The sequence below is a fragment of the Mirounga angustirostris genome, unplaced genomic scaffold (genome assembly GCF_029215605.1).
Source record: "Mirounga angustirostris isolate CCGP_5_RB_7025 unplaced genomic scaffold, mMirAng1.0.hap1 SCAF_5, whole genome shotgun sequence".
Classification (NCBI taxonomy): domain Eukaryota; kingdom Metazoa; phylum Chordata; class Mammalia; order Carnivora; family Phocidae; genus Mirounga; species Mirounga angustirostris.
The window spans coordinates 28,930,634-28,957,415 of record NW_026991713.1 but is presented as its reverse complement, the minus strand read 5'-3'; the positions used below and the strand labels follow the sequence as shown (position 1 = coordinate 28,957,415).

Here is a 26,782-nt window from a genome sequence, read left to right as displayed (position 1 = left end):
AGGACTTTGGCATCTATTCTGAATGAGTTAGGAAGTTATATGAGGGTTCTGAACAGAGGTGTGAATGATCTGACAAATTTTAAAAGGCTCCCTCTTATGTGTTAAGAACAGATTGTAGGGAGACAAAGGCAAAAATAGAATAAGAAGGAAGCTTTTGCAGTGGTCTAGGCAAGCACGGGCAGGTGGTAGGTCATGCCAGGGTAGTAATAGTGGGGGTGGGGGGAAGTGGCTGCATTCTTGATCCTTGTGGAAGATGCAACCAAGGCAATGGGCTAATCAAGGCTCCAAGACTTACTCTTTGGCCTTAAGCAAATTTCTTAATTTCTTAGAGCCTTACTATCCTGTCCTTAAAATATGGATTAATATGTCTACTCTACAGAAGAGACTGTGAAGTTTAAATGAAAAAAATATATGTGATGTGCTTGGCCTCATGCCTGACACAAAATGAATGACCAGTAAACACTCTTTCTCCCCTCGCTTGCCCCCCACCTTTATCAATATGCTTTTACTTTTGTTACTTCATTTGGTCTCAAAATATATACTCTAAGGTAACAAGGCAAGCGTTATCAACTTTGATTTATAAATGAAGATGTATAATGCCATTAATTTAGATGATTTATATGAAACTGCACCAAAAATTAATGAAAACATCTCTGGGCTTAATTCTTATTACAGTGTTCCTTCAAGTGTAGAGGAAGGCTTCTGACATGTCGGTGTTGAAATTTCTTAAGATGTCTCATAAATCTCATAAGAAGCAAAACTCACCCTACTTTTTGGGTGGATTTAAAAAGTGTGTTCTTCAACTTTTAAATTTTAAAGGTTTCTTTTAAAGAAACATATGCTATCCCAGCTGTCTACATCTAATAAAGCAGCCACTGACAGAAGGGGAAAAAGTGGAATATAACATTTCAGAGGTTCTTCAGATACACTGAATACTATGAATGCAGTTAAATCAGGTTTACGTGCAAGTATAGGAATTATGGGAAGGGGAAACATCCTATAATGTATATAGAATCCCAGACTTTCTTTTTTTTTTTTTTTAAAGATTTTATTTATTTATTTGACAGAGAGAGATAGCGAGAGCAGGAACACAAGCAGGGGGAGTGGGAGAGCGAGAAGCAGGCTTCCTGCCGAGCAGGGAGCCCGATGTGGGACTCGATCCCAGGACCCTGGGATCATGACCTGAGCCGAAGGCAGACACTTAACGACTGAGCCACCCAGGCGCCTGAATCCCAGACTTTCAAAGGCAATACTGTTTACAACGTAGAGCTTATTAACAAGCCAGAAAAATCATAGGTTATTAAACAAACAAACAAAGAAAAATGCTGGCTGTTTCTGGTAGTCATGTATTTAAAAATCACATGTTTAATTATAAGATGTTTTTATAACATTTCATGTTAACAAGATTTATAATGTTTTTCCTCTGCCTCATGATCCCTATGTGAATAATTATACAAAGAAGTCAGTACATGTCCCCTTGCGCTTTACTTTCTCATGGTCAGAAGTAGTAATATTGTAACAGTTTATAGATACTGTTTAAGAATTTTCTTAAAAGTCACAATGGTCAAAATCAGTAAAAAAAAAAAAAAAAAGGAATCAACACAAAGAGAAAAACCATTAGACTTACTAACAACTAATGCTGTACATTCAAGTTGAATCAATAACTTAAATAAGACTATTTTTCATATAATTGACTGACAAAGCTGATATTTTTTTATGACTCCTTGTATGATTTATGTTTAAAAGTCAATTTGGTTTCAGACACAGATCTTTCTAATCTCACTTTGTTTGCAAGAGAGCAACAATAATAGGGCTGTCAGGGCCCAAAAGGGAGAGGGAGGGCTTCCCAAGGTGCCTTCCCCTTCCAGATAGTCTCTCCTCTTCAGGGGAGGTTCCAATAAAAACCTGCTAAAAGGACAATTATGGGAGCCCCAACTGCACCTTACAGAATCATCTGGGAAGCTTGTTAAATATGTGCATTCTTATACCCCACTTGCAAACTGTCCCAAATAGGAATCTCTAGGGTGGGACCCAGAAATCTTATTGAATAAAATCTCTGGATATTTCCACACACTAACGTTTGGGAACCACACATCTAACTTCAGAAATAACATGAATAAGTTACTGAGCCTCACCGATTCTCAGTTTCCTTCTTTGTATATTGGAGATAATTATATTCACCTCATAAGATCATTGTAAAGATTCAATTAGGTAAAACCGAGATAAAACCTAGGAAGCTTGCAACTCTTAGTACTATTTTTAAAATCATTGCTAGTGACCCTGAGTTCCTGGTTTTCTGGGCTGATTCAGTGGAAAAACAAAGGATTTGAGGATATTTGTAAGAAAGAAGGTCAAGGAATAGATCATGAAATTTAGACATATTACTGATTAAAACGAAGCCAGAAAGGATTTGGCAGAGTGAAAGAAAAATGAGTGTTGGAGGGTCTGAGAGTCTCAGTGAAATCAAAGAAAAATGTGTAGTGAGCTTCCATGGAGAGTTGGCAGGATGGAGAGTAGAGAAGAAAGTGTGTTTTCTTTCCTCACATTTCTAGAATGGAAATTGTGTATGTATCTGTGTGTCCGTGTGTATGTGTATAAAAGTTGGAAATGTGATAACACTATGAAAAGCGCATGACATCAGCTACAAAAGTTGTGAAACGGGAAACACAAGACAATTGGATATGGGACAATTTAAAACCCTCAAGCCAAAAATCAAAACCTCATTTCTACTCCATCCAAAGAATCTCTTCCTCTTCCCTAAAAAGTTGTGCTTCTCTTTATGAGAGCAAGGGGTTAGAGAACAAAATAAGAGAAGAAATTTGCCAAAGAACAGGGAGTTAGAATTTAAGATTTCACAGGACTTGTGGCTACCGATTATGGCAAGACTGAGGTACGACAGCAAAATTGACAAGATGGACGTGAAGGCCATTGCGGTTGAGGCCGAGGGCCCGTGAAATGGCTATTATGGTATGGATTTCCAACAGAGCTAGGGGGATGGCAGGTTTCTGGGGGAGAGGAAGACTGGGCTCTGGAGGCAATCAAGTGATCACTGAAAGCTGGATAGTGTTCAGGCGCCTGCTAGACGGAGAAGAGGAGAAGGGTAGAAGGGCTTGGGTCGTGTACATTACATCATTGGCTTTTGATGGAGTGTTCCATGATTCATTGTTTGCGTATAACACCCAGTGCTCCATTCAGTACATGCCCTCTTTAATACCGATCACCAGGCTAACCCATCCTCCCACCCCCCTCCCCTCTAGAACCCTCAGTTTGTTTATCAGAGTCCATAGTTTCTCATGGTTCGTCTCCCCTTCCAATCCCCCCCCTTCATTTTTTAAAAGCCACTGTGACTGGTTTAAAAAGAGCCTGCAGAAGAAAGGAAAAAGCTTTTCCCCCTACTTTCTCACATAAGGGGCCCTAAGTTTACATTTTGCCCTGGACCCTACAATTTATGTAGCTGGCCCTGACTGGAGGTTTCCAGAGGTAACAAAGGAAGACCACAGGAGAAGAACAATGAGGAGAGGACTAGAGAGAGGGGACATCAGTGGGACTCTAGGGGAGGACGGATGGATGGACAGCAGGGGATGATGGGCGTTGCATTTTGAGCAGTGGCCAAGGAGAAGATTGTGAGAGAGATGGAAATTACCCTGTCGAAGATCCAAATGGAACTCTGGCAGAAGTTTTAGTAAGAGTGCACTGACCTCTAGTGCTTACCTTTATTGCTCGTGGCCTCTGCTCAGGGCACTAATTAGAAAGTTGGGAGGTTCTCATAAGCTGGTTCAATAAATCCTTTCCCAGTGGCTACTGACACAAACCACTTCAAATCTGAAACGGCTCCTCTTGCTGAATACAGCAGTACCCTGTGGGGGCAGGTGGAGGCCAAGGGAAGGCAGTAGGGGCAGGATTTGAGTCTCATTGGAAAGAGCTGGATGTAGCCAAAACTTATTGAGCTTATAAAGGAAAAACGAAAAGCTTGGAATCCTGGCTTTTTCAGTTGCCAATTTTTTATTTATTTACTTATTTTTAAAGATTTTATTTATTTTTTGACAGAGAGACAGCGAGAGAGGGAACACAAGCAGGGGGAGTGGGAGAAACAGGCCCCGATGTGGGGCTCAATCCCAAGACCCCAGGATCATGACCTGAGCCGAAGGCAGATGCTTAATGACTGAGCCACCCAGGCGCCCCACAGTTGCCAACTTTAACCCTGATCACAGACCTTAACTTCTCTGAGGTTTATCTATAAAATGGGGATGGTGATCATTCTTGCTTCCTGACTACCTGAGTATGTTAAAAGTGTCAAAGTGTAGGGGGCGCCTGGGTGGCTCAGTCGTTAAGCGTCTGCCTTCGGCTCAGGTCATGATCCCAGGGTCCCGGGATTGAGTCCCGCATCAGGCTCCCTGCTCTGCGGGGAGCCTGCTTCTCCCTCTCCCACTCTCCCTGCTTGTGTTCCCTCTCTCGCTGTGTCTCTCTCTGTCAAATAAATAAATAAAATCTTAAAAAAAAAAGTGTCAAAGTGTATAAAAAATGTGAAATTGCCTTGCAAATGGCTACATAAATATTAATTGATACTTTAAGGCTATATTCTTTTTTTTTTTTTTTTTAGATGGATTATTGGTTCCTCCAAATTACTCTGTGACAGCATTTAGGGGAGAGACACTGGAGTCCTGCTTCATTGTTGCCCGCCCCACATCTCTGGAAGGTTGAAGTCTTAGGGTGGAGCTCTGAAAATTTTAAACGCAAACAAAGCTAAAGCAGGAAGTGAGGTTCCAAAGCAGAGGAAAGCAAAGTCCATATATACAAACGTCAAGTGTGAATGGATGAATGTCCTAGAAGATATATATTAGATTAAGAAGATGGGAAGAAAAAGCAAAGGTCTTATCTTTCTGAATTTTAGAATCCTTTTTACTCTATACCATTTTATCTACGTCGAGGGAGTCTCTTTTTCTGTGTTATTGTCTCTTTTTCTTTTCTATATATTATGGAAGGGTCTAAAATGTAAGTGGGCTTAGCCCTGCTTACCCACTTTTCCTTATTTATCAGTGGAGTATCTACAGAGGAGCAATTGTGGGCAGTGAGGAAAAAACAAATTACCAATCTAAAGAGACCAATGAAGCATCGCATTCAATAATAATGTCAGGGTTTTAGAAAAGGAGTTAAAGACGGTCCAGAAATTAAAATTTCTGTAAGATGTTTCAGTCACCTCTTAATAAATCAAAACCTTAGCGCGATTCAAACAAATGTTTTGGAAACATCTTTTCTCAAACATGTATTTAAAATTTTAAAGTAGATAATGTCCATCTCTTAAATTTTGTTAGATTTTGGAGACAGAATTTAAAATCATAAGGTGGAGCTCCTGGGTGGCTCAGTCATTTAGCGTCTGCCTTCGGCTCAGGTCATGATCCCAGGGTCCTGGGATCGAGCCCCGCATTGGGCTCCCTGCTCCGCGGGAAGCCTGCTTCCCCTCCCCGCTCCCCCTGCTTGTGTTCCCCCTCTCACTGTGTCTCTCTCTGTCAAATAAGTAAATAAAACCTTAAAAAAAATAAAATAAACTCATAAGGTGTCCCAAATTGTTTTTTGTTTTTTTTTTTTTCCTCCTGTGGAGATTAACAAACAGTAAATAGAGTAAGGTGTTCCATTCTCTCCAGTGATGGTGTTGGCATCGCTTCTTTGAAAAGATCGCCACCTAGGGGAAATTACGAGTCAAAGCAACATCTGCAATGCACCACGCATGCTGCATAATACCTAATGACATAAAGAAGAAGAAAACCATCTATTTCAGTGAATGAGGTGGGCCACCTAGGAAACACATATTAAGTCATGTGCCTAGTATGTGTGTTTTTGCATAATTTATTTAATTTTACTTTTAAGTACCATTAACACTGCATGTAGCTTTTGTTTATGCATTAGGGCTTGACTTCTAATTTTTTTCTTCCGTTATCTGGGGATATTTTTAGAAAATAGATATGCTGATATTTGGCTGCAGGGGTAAATTTGCATTTGGGGAAAATTATTAAATTTAAAAATAATCAGTAATTTAATTAGTACCCTGGAAATGTTTAAGAGCCCAACATACTAAGGAATTCTATCTCAATTAAGTCTTAGAAATTAACAAAAAAACAATTTTCCTTAAAGTTCTTTGTTTCTGAGCATGTCTGACTAGGTTTCAAATCATAGCAAGTAGAGCAGGAGAGAGTGTAGTTGGTTGATTCAGATAGAAATGGGCTAATTTTCTTTGCTTCAATTTCTGATGGTTTTCTTTTCTTTTCTTTTTTTAAGATTTTATTTATTTATTTGAGACAGAGAGAATGAGAGACAGAGAGCATGAGAGGGAGGAGTGTCAGAGGGAGAAGCGGACTCCCTGCCGAACAGGGAGCCCGATGCGGGACTCGATCCTGGGACTCCAGGATCATGACCTGAGCCGAAGGCAGTCGCTTAACCAACTGAGCCACGCAGGCGCCCTGTTGGTTTTCAATCATAGCAATTTCTGAAAGCATATTTAACATGAAATATGATCCAAGCAGTAATCTTGCTGTGCTATGTAACAAATAGGAGAACTTGAAAGAAAGCAACAGATCTTTAAGGTAGGTTTAAATGGATGATTTAGCAGCTATGAGAAATGTATATGCTGTTTTTTTTTTTTTTTAAAGGAAAAGCTGCCAACCTCAAAAGTTAACTCTTAAAAAGTCCCTTAAAATGATTTTACATTAAATCATGTTCTGAAGATAACAATTTTTGGTTGATTGGATTCCCCTGGGTTACTAATTTTCAATGTGTCTAGACCTACGGAGTAGGTGAGAGTATAAATAGGGAAAAGACAACTTGTGGATTATTTGAAGAAGTTTTATTGTCCTGTGTTTACCCTCATTAGATCTAAATCATCAATCTTCCTCAAGAAATGGTAAGCCTCTTGGAGGCAGAGACTATTTTTTATATGCAGTCATTTCTAGAGTGTCATTTGGTCAGTGTCTGTTCTGATTAATTGATACCCATAGTACCTACCAGTGATTAAATATTTTGAATATAATCCTTAGATATATCTATAGCACTTAGTCCCTGACATTTTAGGAAGTACCCAAAACACAATGGGTGAGTGAATGAATGAATGGCCTCCCAAACCGGACCTACCCTCTGTTTTAAATGTATGTTAATTGAATGTATCACTCTCCCCCCCCATGTGAATATCCCTTAATTAAGTTAATCTACTGTAGAAGGTATGATTAACATTTGTAAGGCAAAGGCAAACATAAATTATTCTTATCCTTTTTTAGATGATCACTAGCCTAAGCATCTTTATAGGTAATCAATCAGTAATGGCACACCAAAGGGAACTATTTTGTCGTATGAAATTATAAATGTGTATATATGTATTTATTTATATAAATATATATTTTTATACATGTGCATAGAAATATAATCTTAGGAATAAGTAGCATAGTTGGTAATGGAATAGAAAAAATTCTTGTGGCGCCTGGGTGGCTCAGTCAGTTAAGCATCTGACTCGATCTCAGCTCAGGTCTCGATCTCACAGTTATGTGTTCGAGTCCCTCATTGGACTCCACACTGGGTGTGGAGCCTACTTAAAAAAAAAGATCTTAGGTGCGTTAACATGAATTATAAATCAATCTACCTGGATAAGTAAACTCGACATTTGATCATTACCTAGTGAAATGATTTAAATGACCTGACAGCCCATATGTAACATATCTAATATATGTTCAATTTAGTGAGTACTGATTACCTTCTGTTTGCAAAGTAGCTGTGTTATGAGTCTAAACTTTAGTGTCCTACAGTTTTTGTATAAAAATGGCCAATAACAATGAACAACCTAAATGCTGAAAAATTCTGTGTTCTAAAACACACTTGACCTCGAGGACTTTAGTAAAATCCTTGTGAATCTGTCTGGTGTATGTAATCTAGAGCAATCAGCATTCTCTCTCTAGCCTCTACCACCACGTATAGTCCCCCCTCAAGTCTTATCCTGTTCTGTTTCCACAGGCCCTCTTTTTCTCTAAGTCAACGGCTTTGCTACACTGGACAAACTAATCCATGCTAATGTATTCATTGGGTATTACTCATTGTCAACTCTCTCCTGGTAAGTGCAGAAGGTAATAGTTGATTTATAAAGAAAAAAGTTGTCTTAAACTTAAGGAGTAGTGAGGTTTAAGGTAGGGTGTTTAAGCTAGACAAAACATAAATATGACATCGGCCAATGGAAACTATTTTGAAAAAAGAGTTTTAAAATACACCAAAATTTAAATTCCCTGTCTTTTGCCCTACTTACGGCTGGGTCTGATGGTAATGAGTGGCAGAGGAGTTGTGACACTTTACATAGTTTTATTCCTAGCTAAATCCTTATTTTCTATGAAATTTCATCCACATTTCCTATTTCAATTCTTGCCTCCTCTAGTTCCTGATGCTTTCCTTATGGTGAAACTTTCTCAGCTTTTACACTTGAACTCTTGACTATACCCAAAGCTTTCAACTGACCTCCTGATATTGGCTACAGCTTTTATTTTTTACACCGTATTTTATATTCTCCCCTACCAGTAACAGCCCTCGGGTTCTTACCCCGTCAGCCGCTGACAATTTTCCATTCCCACCCACTTCCATTAGTGACAGCCGATTCCTCATTTAGAGAATTAAGAATTCTGCAATCAGAATGTGCTTTCTACTTTCACCTTAGAAGAAAAGGGAAAGGGGCCAGGAAACTGCTCTAATGATGTGAATATTCTAGCACAGTTTGGCACTCTGCTGCTTGGCTCTCTTTAAAAACGTCTCATCCCATAAATAATTTATCACAGAACCTTTGGACATCAATTACTGAGACTCAGCATTTTTTCAGGACAGGATTGCAATATGCAGTGTGACTGCGGAAGTTTGACTTTGGATGTTCACTCTGAGGGATGTCCTTGAATAATCTGAACTGAATTTGAAATTTCATCATACTCCCCTCCCCCCCATTTCACGGAGTAGAGCAATGATACAAGGTGTGCAGGGCTTCCAACTTCAGTCATCTGTTAGCTTTGCACCCTTGACTACAGGAGCCATTCAGCAGCCGTCAGCTTCAGCTTCCTCACTGCTAAACTAACTGAGCAGTCCTGGCACAGGATAAGGACCTGGCCAATGCTACTTTAACCATGGCAAAAATAAGTGTTTTTTAAAAATATTTTATTTATTTATTTGAGAGAGAGAGACCGAGATAGGGAGAAAGGGCACGGCAAGGAGGAGAGGGAGAAGCGGGCGCCCCGCAGAGCAGGGAGCCTGATGCAGGGCTCCGTCCCAGGACCCTGGGATCATGACCTGAGCCGAAGGCAGATGCTTAACCGACTGAGCCACCCAGGGAGCCCGATGTGGGGCTCGATCCCAGGACCCTGGGATCATGACCTGAGCTGAAGGCAGACGCTTAATGGACTGAGCCACCCAAGCATCCCTAAAATAAGTGTTTAAATTTTCAAACAAGGTACTTTAAACTGCAGAATTATGATAAACTTCAGATGTATTTTCAGGTGCCCTTTAAGAGGAGAATTGTTGCTGTGAGCATTACCAAGGTCGTTCCTATTCATGATTCTGTGGCCTAATAAGCTAGAGCCACGAACTTCCTTGTTACATTAAAGGACTTTGTGTTTAGTTCCCATAAGGATCTGTCTGTCCACAAGGACCTGCCCATTGTATGATATAGAGTTTAGGGTGCAAGAGATGTTCTCCAGGCTTCTTGCTGAAAATGGTTTTAGTATACACATCATGAATAAGTCATACTTCCCTATGAAAACTACCTAATCATCAGAGATCATTTCATAGATTTCGTTTTATTTTTTCATAATATTAAAAATACGTATTGAGGGCTTCTTATATGCAAGAGCCTGCACTGAAAATAGAAAATCGGTTCTTTGCTCTGGGGGTATTTTCTAGGCAGAAGAGAACTACAGAAAACTAACTATAATTTTAAAAGGATAATGGAGACACATGAAAAAGTGCTCAACATTGCTCGGCATCAGGGAAATCCAAATCAAAACCTCAATGAGATACCACCTCACACCAGTCAGAATGGCTATAATTAACAAGTCAGGAAACGACAGATGTTGGCGGGGATGCAGAGAAAGGGGAACCCTCCTACACTGTTGGTGGGAATGCAAGCTGGTGCAACCACTCTGGAAAACAGTGTGGAGGTTCCTCAAAAAGTTGAAAATAGAGCTATCATAGAATCCAGCAATTGCACTACTGGGTATTTACCCCAAAGATACAAATGTAGGGATCCGAAGGGGTACGTGCATCCCGATGTTTATAACAGCAATGTCCACAATAGCCAAACTGTGGAAAGAGCCAAGAAGTCCATCGACAGATGAATGGATAAAGAAGAGGTGGTATATATATACAATGGAATATTATGCAGCCATCAAAAGGAATGAGATCTTGCCATTTGCAATGACGTGGTTGGAACTGGACGATGTTATGCTGAGCGAAAGACATGTCAATCAGAGAAAGACATGTATCATATGACCTCACTGATATGAGGAATTCTTAATCTCAGGAAACAAACTGAGGGTTGTTGGAGTGGGGGGTGGGGTGGGAGGGATGGGGTGGCTGTGTGATAGACACTGGGGAGGGTATGTGTTATGGTGAGTGCTGTGAATTGTGCAAGACTGTTGAATCACAGATCTGTACCTCTGAAACAAATAATGCAATATATGTTAAGAAGAAAAAAAAAAAGAAGATAGCAGGAGGGGAAGAATGAAGGGGGGGGAATTGGAGGGGGAGACAAACCATGAGAGATGATGGACTCTGAAAAACAGACTGAGGGTTCTAGAGGGGAGGGGGATGGGGGCATGGGTTAGCCTGGTGATGGTTATTAAAAAGGGCACGTTCTGCATGGAGCACTGGGTGTTATGCACAAACAATGAATCATGGAACACTACATCAAAAACTAATGATGTAATGTATGGTGATTAACATAACAATAAAAAATTTCGAAAAAAAGGGATAATGGAATTATCAATGAGGGGAGCGTGAAGGAAGTACAAAGCAGGAGTACCTGCTCTTTCTGGAGGTGCTCGGAGCAATTGATGAACGCATTACTAAGAAAGTTGTAAATGTGGAAACGGCTTCTCAGGCTAAGGCAGAGCCAATCCTTAGCACTGATTTATGCTCCCAGTAGAAGTGGTTAAGCAGCTGGAAAGAGCTGGAAATGGGACAGTAATAAAAATATTAATTATCCTCTGGATGCCAGACAAACAAATAAGCAGGTTTGTCTCTTTCCCTAATAAGTTGTACTCTAATTAGTGTCTGTGATCATTAATAAATTAAATGATGCTCAAGTCCCAGGAGGTAATTGACTATCACAAGTCTTTCATTTAAAACTAGGCAAAATAATATAACACTGTATGTCAACTAACTGAAATTAAAATAAAAACTTAAAATTAAAAAAATATATAAAATAAAATAAATAAAATTAGGCCAATGGACACATACTCTTATTTTTATTTCTCAGGATTAAGGTATTTTTTAAGGCATTGTTTACTTCAGCAATTTGGATTTAAAATTTAAGCATAAAGATCAATTCCAAATTTGTTGTCTTTTCTGCTGTTGATATTAAAATCAAAACAAATACTGTCAGTACAGATTGCTGATATTAATTAGTGGTATAAATGCCAAAAGGAATTCAACATAGATTTATCGCAGTAATAATTTAGATAATTTTCTTATCAGTATGAAATTATAAGTATAAAAATAATAATCCATGGAAATCCAAGAGTCTCGTGGGTCTGTTTTCCTTCTTTCTTTTACAGACTTTGGTAGTTTATATTTATGGCTTAGTTTCATGGGTCAAAAAGACCTATTTTACTATTATTAAACACCGAGATATTTGGTAACACATCCAAATAAATGATACAAATATCTTAACATGGTGCTTTGTGCCAACATCTTTAAAATATTCCTTTTCTATGTATTAATATACGTGTGTCCCCCCCAAATGCATCTGTAAACACAACAGAAACACTGTGATCCTTAGTTCACATCTAAAAGTTTTTCCTTTGCCACTAGGTGGCACCTATATATTAATAGTTGAAGAGCACATGTTCTGAAAGAAGGCAAAACTAAGAGTAAATGAAAGAAAGGAAAGTTAGTTTAACTTTGTTTTGTATTTGTCCTGCTATATACTTCAAGGCGATGGGTTTATTGCAGGAAATAGTGTGGAATTCACCAATTATTTTTAAGAAAAGGAAAACATGCTTTATTTTTATTTTTTTAAAAATTTATTTTTACTTATTTTAGAGAGAGAGCATGAGCAGGGGGAGGGGCAGAGGGAGAGAGAATCTCAAGCAGACTCCCCAGTGAGAGTGGAGCCCTCTGCGGGGCTTGATCTCATGACCCTGAGATCATGACCTGAGCCAAAATCAAGAGTTGGTTGCCCAACCAACTGAGCTACCCCGGTGCCCCTGATATTTTTTATTTTTAAAGAATAAATAAAAGATGAACATTGACTTTGGGAAATCCACTGGGGGTGGGAGAATGTAGATCCACTTAGTCCTGACTTCAGTTTGTCATTTTATATTACCTCTCAGGGAATGTTACAATCGAAAGAAAGTTACAACAAAAAAATACGATTATATATAGCAGCATTATAATTTCGCTTTTGGTAGTGCTATTAATGGTAAATATCATATGAAGTCTAATAGTGATTTTTGTGAGAACTGGTAAATTAAATTAACACCAGTAAAAAGCCTTGAATTACTAGAACTAAAAGTGACATGCTAAAAAATCTAAATCCATTCATAGGAGAGAATACCCACATATTTCATGATAACAGAAGTATCAACCATTATAAAAAGCTCAAAGCCACATGAAAACAACAGAAGGTGCTAATATTAATAGTATAAGACAGAACCTTCAATAATGTTATAGTATCATGAATGATACCCAGGGATTTTACACCCCTACAAAATTACCTACCATTCTTGTGAATATTTTTCTAAAATAAAATTTTGATTATAGTTTAATTATAGATGAGAAGCAACACAACATCTAAAACTATAAATTATCCCAATCAGGTGTTTTGTTTCCCACTAAATATGTGTATGTTGACACATATATATATAAAATTACTAATTAACAGTTCCTAAGATTGTCATCACATGACTTACATAAACTATTAAACTACTACTAAGAATGATAGTTGAGACAGGAATATTAGTATCTCTTCCTTAGGTGCCATTATTACCAACCCCTCATTGAAGAGACTATAATCTTTTCTCCTCTCCTTGGAACTTAGGTCAAGCTTATTAAAGGAAATTTTGTTCCTACACAGGCCGTCTTAAATAAGCCAACGGGGAGAGATGTTCCAATAATACAGTGGGCCCATAACTTTAAACTCAGAACAGAGGACTTGGGTCCTGAAACAATTACTTCTTTGAATTTCAGGTCCTACATCTGTATTAGGAAAATAAAACATTGGTTCCCAGTGTGGCTATATGTCTAAATGTGATAATGCATGTTAAGAATCTTGCATATGCTTACACGGTTTTTGAAATGTTAAGATCTCTGTTCTGAATAGTTCCACGTAGGTCGCTTATAGCAGGTATTTAATATTTATTGGAATTTTCACTCTCTTTAGGCTTAGCATAAGATAGAAACTTCTTTAAGCATTACATCAAAACACATGTTGAAAAGATGCATTGCCTGTATGCAAAAGAATGAGCCTGACTTGAGTGGATAATTCTTAGCACTAGCTATTAAGGAATTAATATCAGCCATAAGAAAGAAAGAAACATCACTGACCTGGCATTAGGGGGAGATGATAAAGAACAGAAAGTTCTAGCTGTAGAGATTTAACTGATTTTCATAGCCCTGCACAATGGTAAGTCAGCTCAAAGTAATGTATCTGATCAGTTACCCATGGGGAAATGAGACAGATCCATGAGTCATTTTATTAATTATCTTGTGAGGTTTTACATTTACAGTTGCTCTGATTACTTAACAAGTGACTTTTAGACACCACATAATATGTCAATGGTCTCATCTGTGCATTTACTGAATGCTTATTCTGATAACTAGTAGGTATTAAATATCACTATTCTGAGTGTTTGGTAAGTATTGACCCATTTAGTCTTCAAAATCTCATTCAATCTCATGAGGTAGATACTACAGAGGAAGAAAATGAGAAGCCAGAATTTCAGTAACGTGCCCAAGGTCACACAGGTAGTAAATAATAGAAGTTTTGGAACCACAGACCGTGATCTTGATCATTAACTTCCCACGAGGGCCCTGTGATGGCCCAAACCCCTCAACCACAGAACTTCTAGGTCTCTCGCGTGCATGCATATCACTTAAAGGTCTTGCTATGAAGCAGATTCCAAGTCACTAGGTGTGGGTTAGAGGCTGGGCATCGATAGTATCAATACTGAGTGGCCCGTGGACTACACTTTCAATATCAAGGCACCAGACCACTGCATTTGCACACTCTTTTACCAGGAGCCAAAACTGAAGGTCTAAGGCAAGGTGGGGTTCATGTTAGTGCTAACAACTAAAATATCTAGATATCTTAGTCCAACAGAATTGCCGTGAGATGACACTTCCTGAGCCTCGTTAATGAATCTAAAGTGATCTGATGTTCAGAAACACATATGATTTTGATTATAAGGTGTAGTTTAGCATATAATGATTAACAATGATGTACCGTCTATACTGCACTTATTTTTTTTAAGATTTTATTTATTTATTTGTGTGTGAGAGAGAGAGGGCACAAGCAGGGAGAGCGGCAGGCAGAGGGAGAGGGAGAAGCAGGCTCCCTGCTGAGCAAGGAGCCCGATGCGGGACTCGATCCCAGGACACTGGGATCATGACCTGAGCCGAAGGCAGACGCTTAACCAGCTGAGTCACCCAGGCGTCCTTATACTGCACTTTTTAAATATTGGGTTATTTGATCTTCATGGTAGGTCTGAGCGGTAATGGAGTATGACAAGTATATTTGAGGAAACAGACCCAAGGCGAGTGACGACTGCCATGAGTCTCTTTTGCAGCTGTGACCACACACAGATGCCCAAATTCTTCTTTTCCGTCAGCTGACCTTGATGTCTGGCTATGTTCCATTAACTGATTAAAAGTAAATAGATGCAAAACGATAGTACTGAAACAGGCAATATGCAGCCACATTCTGATTTTGCTTTAAAAACACAGATAACCAAGGCCGAAGGAATTTGGAAGCATTAAGAGTAATTTTCTATGGTTATTACACTAATATAAACCTATCTAAATACAAACAATAAAGCTGCATATATAATTTTATTATGCTGCTAAAATCAAAATTAAAGATGTTTTCTTAGTCCTATTTACTTCCAGGTCCCGAGAACATGTATGAGAAGATATTGGTACTATTTTCTTCCCAGACTTTCTAGGTTTTGTGTGGCCGGCAAGAAACTGGTTATGTCACCTCTTGTGTTTATTTTAATGGAACTAAATATGTTGGAATTACTTTTTTCATATGCAGATGCTAAAAGTTTTATGAAACCATACTCAGAATTCAGAGTTGATCTCTAAATGTCAAATGGATTTACCATCCTTAGAAGACTAATATTTTCACAGAAAAAAAAAAAAAAGTCCCTTTGAGTTACTGTGGAGACAAAGTAATGATGATAAATCAAGTAATGCTGTCAGTCACTAGAAAAGGAAAATTACCAAAGTCTCTATATTTAAAAACACTCGAGAATAGACAGCAAAGATTTATCAAGCCTGGGCCTTTTAAACATATTTGTGATTTATGATGTTGTTTTTCTCCTCACTGACAAAGGAAAGAATACCTCCATTCTTGACAGAAATGGCTACGTGGCACCTCTTTATCACCGTGTTCACTCGTCAAGCTTGAATTGACTTTAAGAATAATGAGCATACTTCGGAAAATTGTGTTTTCTTCAAGTGTACACTTGACTCTAAAACTAAAGACTGGGTTTATTCCGAGTTCATACTGATACTACTGAATCATCAAGTTGTCCTGAACACGCTGTGCAGAGGTTCTCCATGGTAGCTCCTCGGTAGCTCCAAGCATGCTAAGCAACAATCCCTACGACCCTGTCATTAGATGATAGTGGCTGGGGAGGTGTCTGGAAAGTGTTAATGATGGATCTACTGGGATGACCATCCTCCCCCACCCCCAGCATAATTTATTTCATATTAAAGGGACCATCACAATATCTGGCTAATAAAACAAAGAGTTCAGATAGAGAATCATCTATGACTAATCATTTTCTTCCTTCATTAATCTTTGCTGGTGTCTTTCAGACGATGTGAGTTGCACAGAAATGAACAGATAAGAGAGCTTTTGCCTACCTCTGTCACTTTCATTGGCTGCTCTTTTGGGACACTTGTATTTCTGTCCTCAGTTCCTCAAAGGCACCAAGCTGCTCCCAGCCTTTAGACTCACGCATGGTTCCCTCCACCCACAGTTAATATCCCCAGTTTTTCTCTTGGGTTTCCTTGTGATTTATACTTATGATCATAGCAATGCTTTTCCTTAGCATTGCTTGCAGTGACTGATTTGTCTACCTCCTCATTTAACGTGTCTTTTCTACTAAACTAGAAGCAACCTGAGAGTAGGGATTTTGTTTTTGCACCATTGTATCCTTATCACGATTCACATTGTTTGGCCCCTAGTCGTGCAGTAACTATTTGTTGGGAAGTAGAGGGAACTCCTGAGGAACTGCTCATGCTCATGTCCTTTACAAGGGCTAGTGAAGAAAGCCTTATGCCTGTGGAGGCAATTAATGTGTTAAATTTTTTTTTAAGGCAAAAGTAGAATCTTTTGTAATAATAAACTGAGAATTGTCCAGGTGTGATTATGAAGAAATGAAATCCTAAATGAAACCCTAAATCCTTAATGAGAACATACTTATGACTTAGTGAATATTTGTCTTGGATAAAGTATTTATGAGCTACGCTTTGCAAGGATTCATGGACCAGTCTCAGGAGCAGGACTCTTGGCTTCCCCCTACATATACACTTTAGAATAGTAATAGTACTATGGGTAGCTAGTTTTAAACCACTTTTATAGGTCACTCAGAAATTGCATCTTGTAGAAAGTCATGATCTTTTAGAGTACTATTAAATGTTTGGTTATCCACTGCTGTAGTTTGGAGTGTTCAGCATCATTTTAACATTCCTACAGTGTGTTAGCTGTTACCTCTGTTCATCCTGTTGACCACAGAAGTATTGCTGAATAGATTTCTGATGTTTCAATAATAAGAAGTGAAAAACAGAGTACTTTCATTTAACACTTTAATTTTTTTTTTAATTTTATTTTCCAAGAGCTTAAGCTTATCACCCCAAAAGCTGCAGTACACTGGGATATAGGAGTAAAAAGCAACATCCAGGTAAGATATCACCATACAGTCTTCTCTTCACCAAGTAAATACTAAATTGCGGCTCAAACTATACTTAAGAAGTACAGTTGGTCAAAAAATGTAATTTTTGAGAAAGTAGGTTCAAATTCTTCATCTAGGGATAGCCTGGAAATATGCTATGGATGGAACCTTTTATCAAGTTATGAGAATTAAGTGCCCAGGAGGAAATGTATTATTACTTCCTAAAAATGTCTGAATGAAAGCTATTGCTTTGAGTAATGCATTCTCCATAGGTAATTGTTTAGACATTAGAAACTAGCTCCCACATACTTGTGCTTACACATCTTTGTTTTACTCTCCTTTCTAAGGAAGACAAACTGGGAAAGAAATAAGATATTCCACCCCCCAAAGGCCAATAATCCTTAAAAAAAAATCCATTCTGCAAAAACTATTGTTATGGTTCCTGTGAACTTATGACAAGGAATATATCCAGGAACATGGCTTCGAAATCTAAGCTATGTTCCACTGTTTGCAGTTACCTTGGATTTTAACTAGATGTACAAGTTGACTTCTGACCATGGGGAATCCTCTCATGCATGGATTTATGGGGTTGTTGAGGCCATGGCAGATAACCAGTTCCACAGAAGCAACTTCATGTTCTTCTGAGGAAGATCCATAGCACTGTGGAACAAGGAATATAAATGAGCGATGCCACAAGAGACTGCGAATGGGGTTACCAAAATACAACCCTCAAAAATGAACTCTGAAGGTGGAGAATCTACAAGGAAAAATATTTTTCAGTGGTTTCACCATTATGTTAAGAGCACTGATACGCGTTCAATAGCCATGGCATGTGCTTCTTAAGCACGTAACAGTCAAAATATCTGTGGATTCCAAGCTCATTAAGCAGACAGATGAATAAATTTGTTACCAAATAAATAAATAAATAAATAATAAATAAATTCAGCATCGCCAGAATTAAAAAAAGAAAAAAAAAAATCTCAAGTGTCCAGAGGGGAAAACACCAAATGAAACTCTTCAAACTGCAGTAATAAAATATTTGGCCTTTAATCATTTCCAATTAAATTATATTTGAAAGCTCCCCCTCCCCCACCCGTAGTCATGAAGAAACACACCAATTTTTAAACATTTTATAATGGCCAAAGAAGGGGTTTACATAGGTATGTTTATTAATGGAACTCACTTTTTAATTCGTTTTTTTTTTTTTTAGTAAGTTGCTAATCTATTTTAGCCTCAAATCAGTTCCCTCCCATTCTCAATCCCTTTCCTGAGGTCTAACAGTTAATGTCCTCTACCATGAGGAGAGCTTCCTGTGGCACTTTGGGAATTATCTGTTTGGGGCTTAAATAAGCACAGTTGATAAAGTTCTCTCTCTCTTCCTCAGCCCCCACTAAGAATGATAGAGGCATTTCCAGAGGTAAATGATTCTCTTCCTCCCTCTGCTCCTCTTCCTCCGCCCCCTCCTCTTCCTCTTCCGTATCCTCCTCTTCCTCTTCCTCTTCGTCCTCCTCCCCCTCCTCCACATCCACGCAGTCAGCCTCTTCAACCTCCCCTTCATCTTCGGCCTCCTCCTCCTCCTCCTCCTCGCTCTCCTCCTCCTCCTTCTCGTCACACTCCTCCTCCTCCTTTTTCTCCTCGTCGTCGTCCTCCTCCTCCCCGAGCTGTGCGGCTGGAGACTGGTCTTCCTCGTCGGGGTCGGGACCCAAGACCCAAGAGGGATTCTGCACGAAGCTGTACAAAGTTTCGGGCGGCTCCGCGTCTTCCGCGCCGCCGCTGGGGGGCGCGCCGTCCCCGGGGGAGCCCTCGGGGGAGGCCGCGCCGCGCGCCTGGGCCTGCTGCGCCCGCAGCGCCTCCTGCTGGCGCTCCAGCTTCTCTTGCTGCCGCATGTCCTCGTAGATCTGGTTCATGATGAACTGCGTGGTGTTCCGCGGCGCCCGCATGCCGGGGGCCCGCCACCCGTACAGGTTGACTGGCCGCAGCAGCGTGCTCAGATCCACGGGCGGGCTCCTCGGGAAGGAGCGGCGAGGGTGGCGGCGCAGGCCGCGGCCCCTGCGGCCCCAGCGCTTCTTCCTGCCGGGGGGCCTCGCCCAGCCGGGGTTCCAGGGCCCGCGCCAGCAGGAGCAGCAGCAGGGGCAGAACGGGTGCAGACCAAACACTCGGATCACTTGCACTCGGCCGGGAGGCTTCCAGCATCCCGCTGGAGGTGGGCGCCAGGGCCCTCCCCAGCGCCCCCAGTTAGAGCACACGGCCCAGTAGGGCCGCCGGGGTGGTTGGAACCAAGGGCCCGGACCGTGCTGTTGCTTCGGCTGCTTCCTGGGGGGCTCGTACTCAGACTTGGGACCATAGCGCTGGCGCCGCTTGTCTATCGGAGCGCCCCTGCGCCGTCGGTGGCAGGTAGACCAGGTTCGTAACGGGGCGGAGGACGCCCAGCCGCCGCCCAGGTTGAGAGGGTCCTCCCTTTTGTCGAGGGTCTGCGTCATCGTTCAGGGAGCTCCCGGAGGTCTAAATGGAAGCGTCCCAGAAGCTGTCGTCGGTTGGCCAGATCCGAAGCTCTGCAGAGCCTCGTCAGTCTGCGCAGCCCCACGTGCCTGCTACCGGGATGGCGCCTTTCTCTCCAGGAGGAGCGCTCTTCTCCCTCTTCTCCGCTAGCTCGATCGCTCTTCCCTCGTAATCTCTTGTCCTTCGCACCCAAGTTGTCTTGCCCAGGTGGGTTGGGCGGGACTGGGGCTGGGTAAGGATGGTGGGGGAGGAAGGTGTTGGTGGGCGCGCACGGTGCGACCCGCTCCCGGGTCCCACACACACCCGCCTCGGCGGAGGCGCGGGCTGGGAGCCGGGGAGGCAGGGGTTGCGCGTTACCTTGCTGCTCCCTCCCAACCCAGGCGCTTCTCCGTCGCCGTCCTGGCGGGACTGAGGGGGCGCGGGCAGCGGCAGCCTTTAAATACCGGCCGGAGCCCCCGCGTGCCCACCGCGTCCTTGGTTGCCCAGGGCGATAGCCAATTGGGGCCGAGGTCGTTCTCCCTGTGCGAGGAGCGGGGTTCCGGGTGGAACGAGGTGCCCCGTGAATGTTCGCAGGGGGCTTGTGACGCAGTTTTTGAGAGAGGGGAAGAGGGCCCCAGGCTGGGATTGTGCTTCCCAACTCAGACAACGTTTGGGGCAGTTAATTTGAAACCTTTGTGCCACCTGGAGGTGCGGGGATAAAGGTGATGGACCTTTAGCTGAACCCCTTGGAAGCGGGGGGAGAACTTGTATTTTGGAAAACGTATATCCTACACCTTTGGAGGTCGAGGGGATAGAGGAAAAGGCCCTAGAGGCAGAAAACTGGGCCCCACTCCTTACCTTATGGCCTGTGCACACTCTTCAAACTCTTGGGGGTTGTAGTACATCATACGTGAAACACGACCACGAACATTTATTGCGTGTCCTTGCAGCAAGCATGGGCTCATGGCACGTAATCCTAACACCTATAGGCTCTGTGAGGTAGGCATTGTTACCACGCCTCACAGATCAGGAAATTGAGAGGTTAATATACCCAAGGTCGTGGAGACAAGGAACTTTGGGGCTAGTATTTATTTATTTATTTATTTATTTATTTATTTATTTATTTATTTATTTATTAATTATTATTTTTAAAGATTTTATTTATTTATTTGAGACAGAGAAAATGAGAGAGACAGAGAGCACATGAGAGGGGGGAGGGTCAGGAGCCTGCGGAGCAGGGAGCTCAATGCGGGACTCGATCCAGGGACTCCAGGATCATGACCTGAGCCGAAGGCAGTCGCTTAACCAACTGAGCCACCCAGGCGCCCTGGGGCTAGTATTTAAACCTAAGCCTCTTTGGCCCCCGAACCAAATTCTTAACCACGTAGCTGCACTATACTGCCCATCTACCTTAAGTAGGACTCTTGTGATGAGTACACGAAATCCTTTGGGGAAACACTTTGCTAACTGTAGCATAGCATGCAAATGTCCACTGATTAAATAAATAGTACCAGGATGTATACAGTGGGTTTATTCTTGAGAATACAAATATGCCAATTATGTCTTTTGGTGGGTCGCTTTGTCTATCAGACAACACATACACTGGGAGTCTTTATAACATTATGGTTAAGAATATGGACTTTGATTTAAATTAGCATGAACCTCCTCTGAGTGATACTATAATGGTGGATATATGTCGTTATGCATTCATCCAAATCCATAAAATGTACAATATCAAGCCTGAATCCTAATGTGAGCTGTAGACTTTGGGTGATGATGATATGTCAGTGTAGGTTCATCTGTTGAAAGGAAAGTACCATTCTGGGGGGCGCGGATGTTGGTAATGGGGGAAGCTCTGCATGAGTGGGGAGAAGGACTACATGGAAAATCTCTCTATATGGGAAACCTACTCCATTTTAGTGTGAATCTAAAACTGCTCAAAAAGAATTGAAATCTGTTAATGAAAATGTGCTTCAACTTCAATTCAGCTATGATGAACCTCTGTAAATCTCAGGTTCCTAACCCACATCAAGAATACAGTTACGGGGCGCCTGGGTGGCTCAGTCGTTAAGCGTCTGCCTTCGGCTCAGGTCATGGTCCCAGGGTCCTGGGATCGAGCCGACATCGGACTCCCTGCTCCGCGGGAAGCCTGCTTCTCCCTCTCCCACTCCCCCTGCTTGTGTTCCCTCTCTCGCTGTGTCTCTGTCAGATAAATGGATAAAATCTTAAAAAAAAAAAAAAAAAAAAAAGAATACAGTTACAATGCCTATTCCATAGAGTTACGTTAAAGGTTAAGTAAGGTACTTCATTAAAGCAGCTAGTGTGGGTACCCCACGAGCACACAATAGCCGTTAGCTATCATCATTGTCATACTTAAATACTTCAGGACTTTAAGAGAAGTTGGTACAGTGTATATAAAGATAACCAACCCTGTGCGTAATGCCAAAATCAGCATCCCTGCCCTTGTCCCCTTTTCTTGTCCCACTTATTAGAAACATCAAGGACGAGCTACCAGGCTCGATCCTAGAGAAAACCATCCCAGAGTATATCCTTTTATTGCTTTCCTGTGGTGAGTGGAATTGTGGAAAATGGAACATTGCCCACTGGGAACCCGAGTCTATGCAGGCCTCCTGTACATGACAGAGAAGTAAATGTGGGAAAGCCCCGAAGTGTGCAAAGGTCATTTATGCCTTCCTGGTTGAAAATTGAGAACAGGGTGGGGGATCTTGGATCAGGACTCCAACCATTGCCATGGGACCTGTAGACTCCACAGGCTTCATTCAATTTTGTTTGCTCTGTGGTTTGCTGGAGACAAGCCTGCTTAACTCAAAGTGCAGAATACTGACACTTTTAGACCCCAGTGTCCCTTTCTGGATGTAGAATCACACATTTGGTGGTTACTCTCCCCTTACTCTGCTTAATTCAAATTGGAATGCTGATACTGCAGATTTATTTTTCTGAGGACATATGTGTTATACATACTGGGTTTTAATTGGGAACGTTAGAAATTGACCATGTTGCTGTAGTGGAATTCTCATCAATTTCTTCTTTGTTTTAAAGGGATTAACTCACAGATAATTAAAGACATTGTTTTTGTACGATTTTTTTCCATGGTGACATACATTTCGTATTAATTCTCCTTATTAAAGAACGTTAACAAGGTATTGTTCTTGCTCCATCCTTACTCTTCTTAAGAGAAGCGGAAAATTATGATTTATGATTTTTAGTTTTTTTTTTCCGCTAGATTGACATTGTAATTCAAATTGGTCATGTACTGGCAAATCACCCAAGAAAATTACCACCATAGCGTGTTAAACATAACTTTCAGAAATGCAATTAAGGAATTTTTTAATTCCTCTTTTAATTGGCCCATATTCTTTAAATACTGCAAAATGAAATGTTTTAGTATGTAGTATTAGTTTTCTACTGCTGTGTAACAAATTCTCACAAACTTACTTAAAATAACATGCATTTATTATCTTAGAGTTTTCAGGTGTTGGGGGGTCCAGGAAAAGCTTAGTCAGGTCTTCTGCTCAGGGTCTCACCACGCTAAGGTCAAGGCACCTGGCTGGCTTGGGTTCTCATCTGGGGTGCTCCATTTGGGAAAATGTTATGGGCTGAATTTATTTCCTTGTGGCTATATAAGTGAGGGCCCTGCCTCTTAGCTGTCTGTTGGCTGGGGGAATGCCTTTAGATATGGAGGCCACCCATAGGTCCTGGGGGTCCACAGCCATTCTTAGAGACTCTTCTCACTTCCTTGCCATGGGCTTTCTCAGTAGGGCTGCTCATTCCATCAAGTCAGCAAAGCAGATCTCCTTAGTGCTTCGTAGCACAATGAAAATACACACACACACACACACACACGTGTGTATGTATCATAGTATGGGCTTGATATGGACATTTGTGACATCCACTATCTTTGTCCTATTCTATTGGTTAGAAGCAAGACCCAGGTCTTAGCAGCATTCAAGGGGAGAAGGTCACACAAAGACATGAATAGCAAGAAGTAGGAAGTTCACTGGGGGATTACCTTAGAGTCTGTTCACCACACAGACCAACTTGAGTTCAATATGTCCTTCATAGTAACTAGTTAGGACTTTATTTGGGAGATTTTAATGGCATGCAGCATTTTGAAATTCCATTAAATGCTGTATGACAGCATAGGTTAGGCTATGCTTTATGTTACATAGGACATTAAACTGTTAAGTTGAAAACACACTACTCTCTTGGTGTTATTTTTTTGTGCATTTGTGTGAATTGAAAAGGATGAATTCTAACACTTGATGGCAGTAGTAACTCATTCAAGATTCAGTCAGCAAGAGCACCCTATACAAAACAAACTATGAGAAGATAGGTACTTCATTTTTATATTTATCAAGAATGGCATATTTAAACTATTCCAGATTGCCAATGTTAATTACCCTTTATTCTGGTGCAGTGTAATTGGGTATATGTATTAGATTTAACGTTTTTCAATTGGCTTTTGGAAAGCAAGGCTCAGCTAATTAAACTTATAAATAAAATTTTTTAGAGAGAAGTTGGATATACCTGAGAAATTGGTCAGATAAATAAAATTCAACAAATATTTTTTTAGATCCATCTTTGTAACCAGCTAAGTTCTATGGGATATGAAAAAATAAATAAACGGAATGCATTTTATACACTCTCAAAAACTTGCCTTTTGCAACTCTGAAGATAACCATGTACAGTCACTTGAAACCAAAAAGGTAGGCGCCATCTGTTGGTCATAGAAGCTAAATACAAGGTATTAAACCTTCCCAGCTTTTCAAAAAGTGAGATGAAATTAACTCATTTCTTTCTCTTGATAATTTGGGAAGTTGTGGGGTTAGTTGGAAAATTGGTGAGGCATGTTGTGCATCAGGGAGTAACATTGTGACACTTCTCCATTAATGAATTCTCATGTCACTTAAGTAAATTATGAAGAGAAATTTAACTCTGTAAAGAGGTAACCACAAAGACAGTTTCTGCAGATTTAAGGAGGATGGGAATGTTGCACCCATAATAGTACTATGTGTAGGTATTGTTCACTATCACCCTTTGAAAATATTATTAACCTTTTAATTACTCAGGATTTTCAGAGAATTAACCTAATGTATTGTAGTCATGACGTTTGAAAAACGTGTCGTTAGTAATGATTAATTAGGAATTGTTAGCATGGAAATGTAATAAACATAAGTAATTTTAAAGTACACTATGTTATGGGCAACAGAATGAAGTGCTTCCCCCCCCACCGTGAAAAATGACCTGTAATATTTGAGAAAAATAAACATGTGTAACAATTGAATAAAGAAAAAAAAGTTTATTAAAAAGTACAGCATTTAATCAGGGATCAGTTTTAGAATTAGAGCTTTCAATTAAGAATGTGAGGTGTTGGAAATGGCCCCGGAAATAGGATGCATTTAGAAGGAATACTAAAATGTTGTCATCACATTTTCAGGGCTATGGTAGCACTTTGTCCTTCTAGAAATCATGGTGAATTAAATCTGCAGAGAAGCCTTGTGAGTAGGAAGCCATAACGCCTGGGAACATGTCAGTTGGCCCTATATGTTCACATAATAATGCCCTTTTTCCTCCCGTTATTTTAATTCACTTCACTTTTTGCTACAACCCCTCAATTTTGTAATAACAGTGTTCAGGGAAGGCTGTGAGGACAGAGTGGTTTCCAGACTATTGGCGGGGAGATCTAAGATCATCAGTGAGGTTCCTGTGGGTAAGGCCTCATTATGACTTTTTCATGAGCCCCTTCCTCCATAAAAAAATAAAAATAAAAATTCTATTTTATGACTTGTTGCAATAAGGGTAAATATAAACCAGGCTAGGTTCATTACTCCATATTTATTTTCATTATCATCATCATTATTATCTTGCTTTCTTTTATGTTAAAAGAAATGAAAACATTTTCATAGGTCTCTAAAATCATTATTGGCCCTTGGCACCTGTGGAATGCTAAGCTGAGAACCCAGTTGAATCACATGGGACTTTTGACCTTCGTAAACTGAGAGATAATAAGCTGCTGATTTTGTGCCAATTTTTTAAAGGCAACAATAGAAAACTCAGTAGTTGCAATGTTAGAATTCTACTTTTAGTCTGATTCAGGATACTGTATTTATGAGGGAGTATATCTAAAAAGTCAAAATGAAAATTCCATATTTAATATCACTGGTTTATAATGATGGGTTGATGGTTATTCTTTTTTAAGTTTTATAACTGAGAAACCAAAAAGATAGGCGCCATCTGTTGGTCATAGAATATCCTACACCTTTGGAGGTATAGGATATTATGATTAATTATGATTAAATGATTAAATGAGTGCATGGTTAGTTTTCCCCATAGGTCTCAAGAAAATTAATAGATATTTTTCATTATGACAAACATATCAGTATTTGTATTTTAAACTGAAACAAGGAAATGAGTATGCATCTACTGTGGAGAAACATGAGAACAATTCTCTTCAATCACTGCACTACAGAAATTCGGGATTTAGCTCTAGTATCTACAAATAATGGCATCTGACAGATGATATGGAGTAATGAGAAAAATTCAGATAATATAGATGAAGAAATATATTTGCCTGAAAGAGATAGTTGAAAATAAAAATATATATTGTATGTTTTTAAAAATTAGAGGTGTGCAATTACCAATTGTCCCTTTTTTTTACTTTAATAGATTAATTCAGAAATAGATTATGCAATGATGAAAAAGTTTGATATTAAACCATTTTAGTGATGTTGTACAGAATCATGCACTCTCCCACACTGTTGGTGAAAGTGTGAATGGGTATAACATCTTTGAAGGCCAATCTAGTAATATTTATTAAAATTTAAAATAATATGCTCTTTGACCCAGAATTCCACTTCTATGAATTTATCCATAGATGTACTCTCTCATGTACACAAAGCTATTTATGTTTACACAAAGATAGTCTTTGCAGTTTTAGT

General features: G+C 40.2%; 1 protein-coding gene across 1 annotated transcript; it reads right to left on the bottom strand.

Moving 5' to 3' along the window:
* Positions 1 to 18,619: 18,619 nt before the first annotated feature.
* Positions 18,620 to 19,825, bottom strand: CCER1 (coiled-coil glutamate rich protein 1). Its single transcript, XM_045867236.2, has one exon. It carries the CDS (start codon positions 19,823 to 19,825, stop codon positions 18,620 to 18,622), a length of 1,206 nt encoding a protein of 401 aa, XP_045723192.2.
* Positions 19,826 to 26,782: the final 6,957 nt, after the last annotated feature.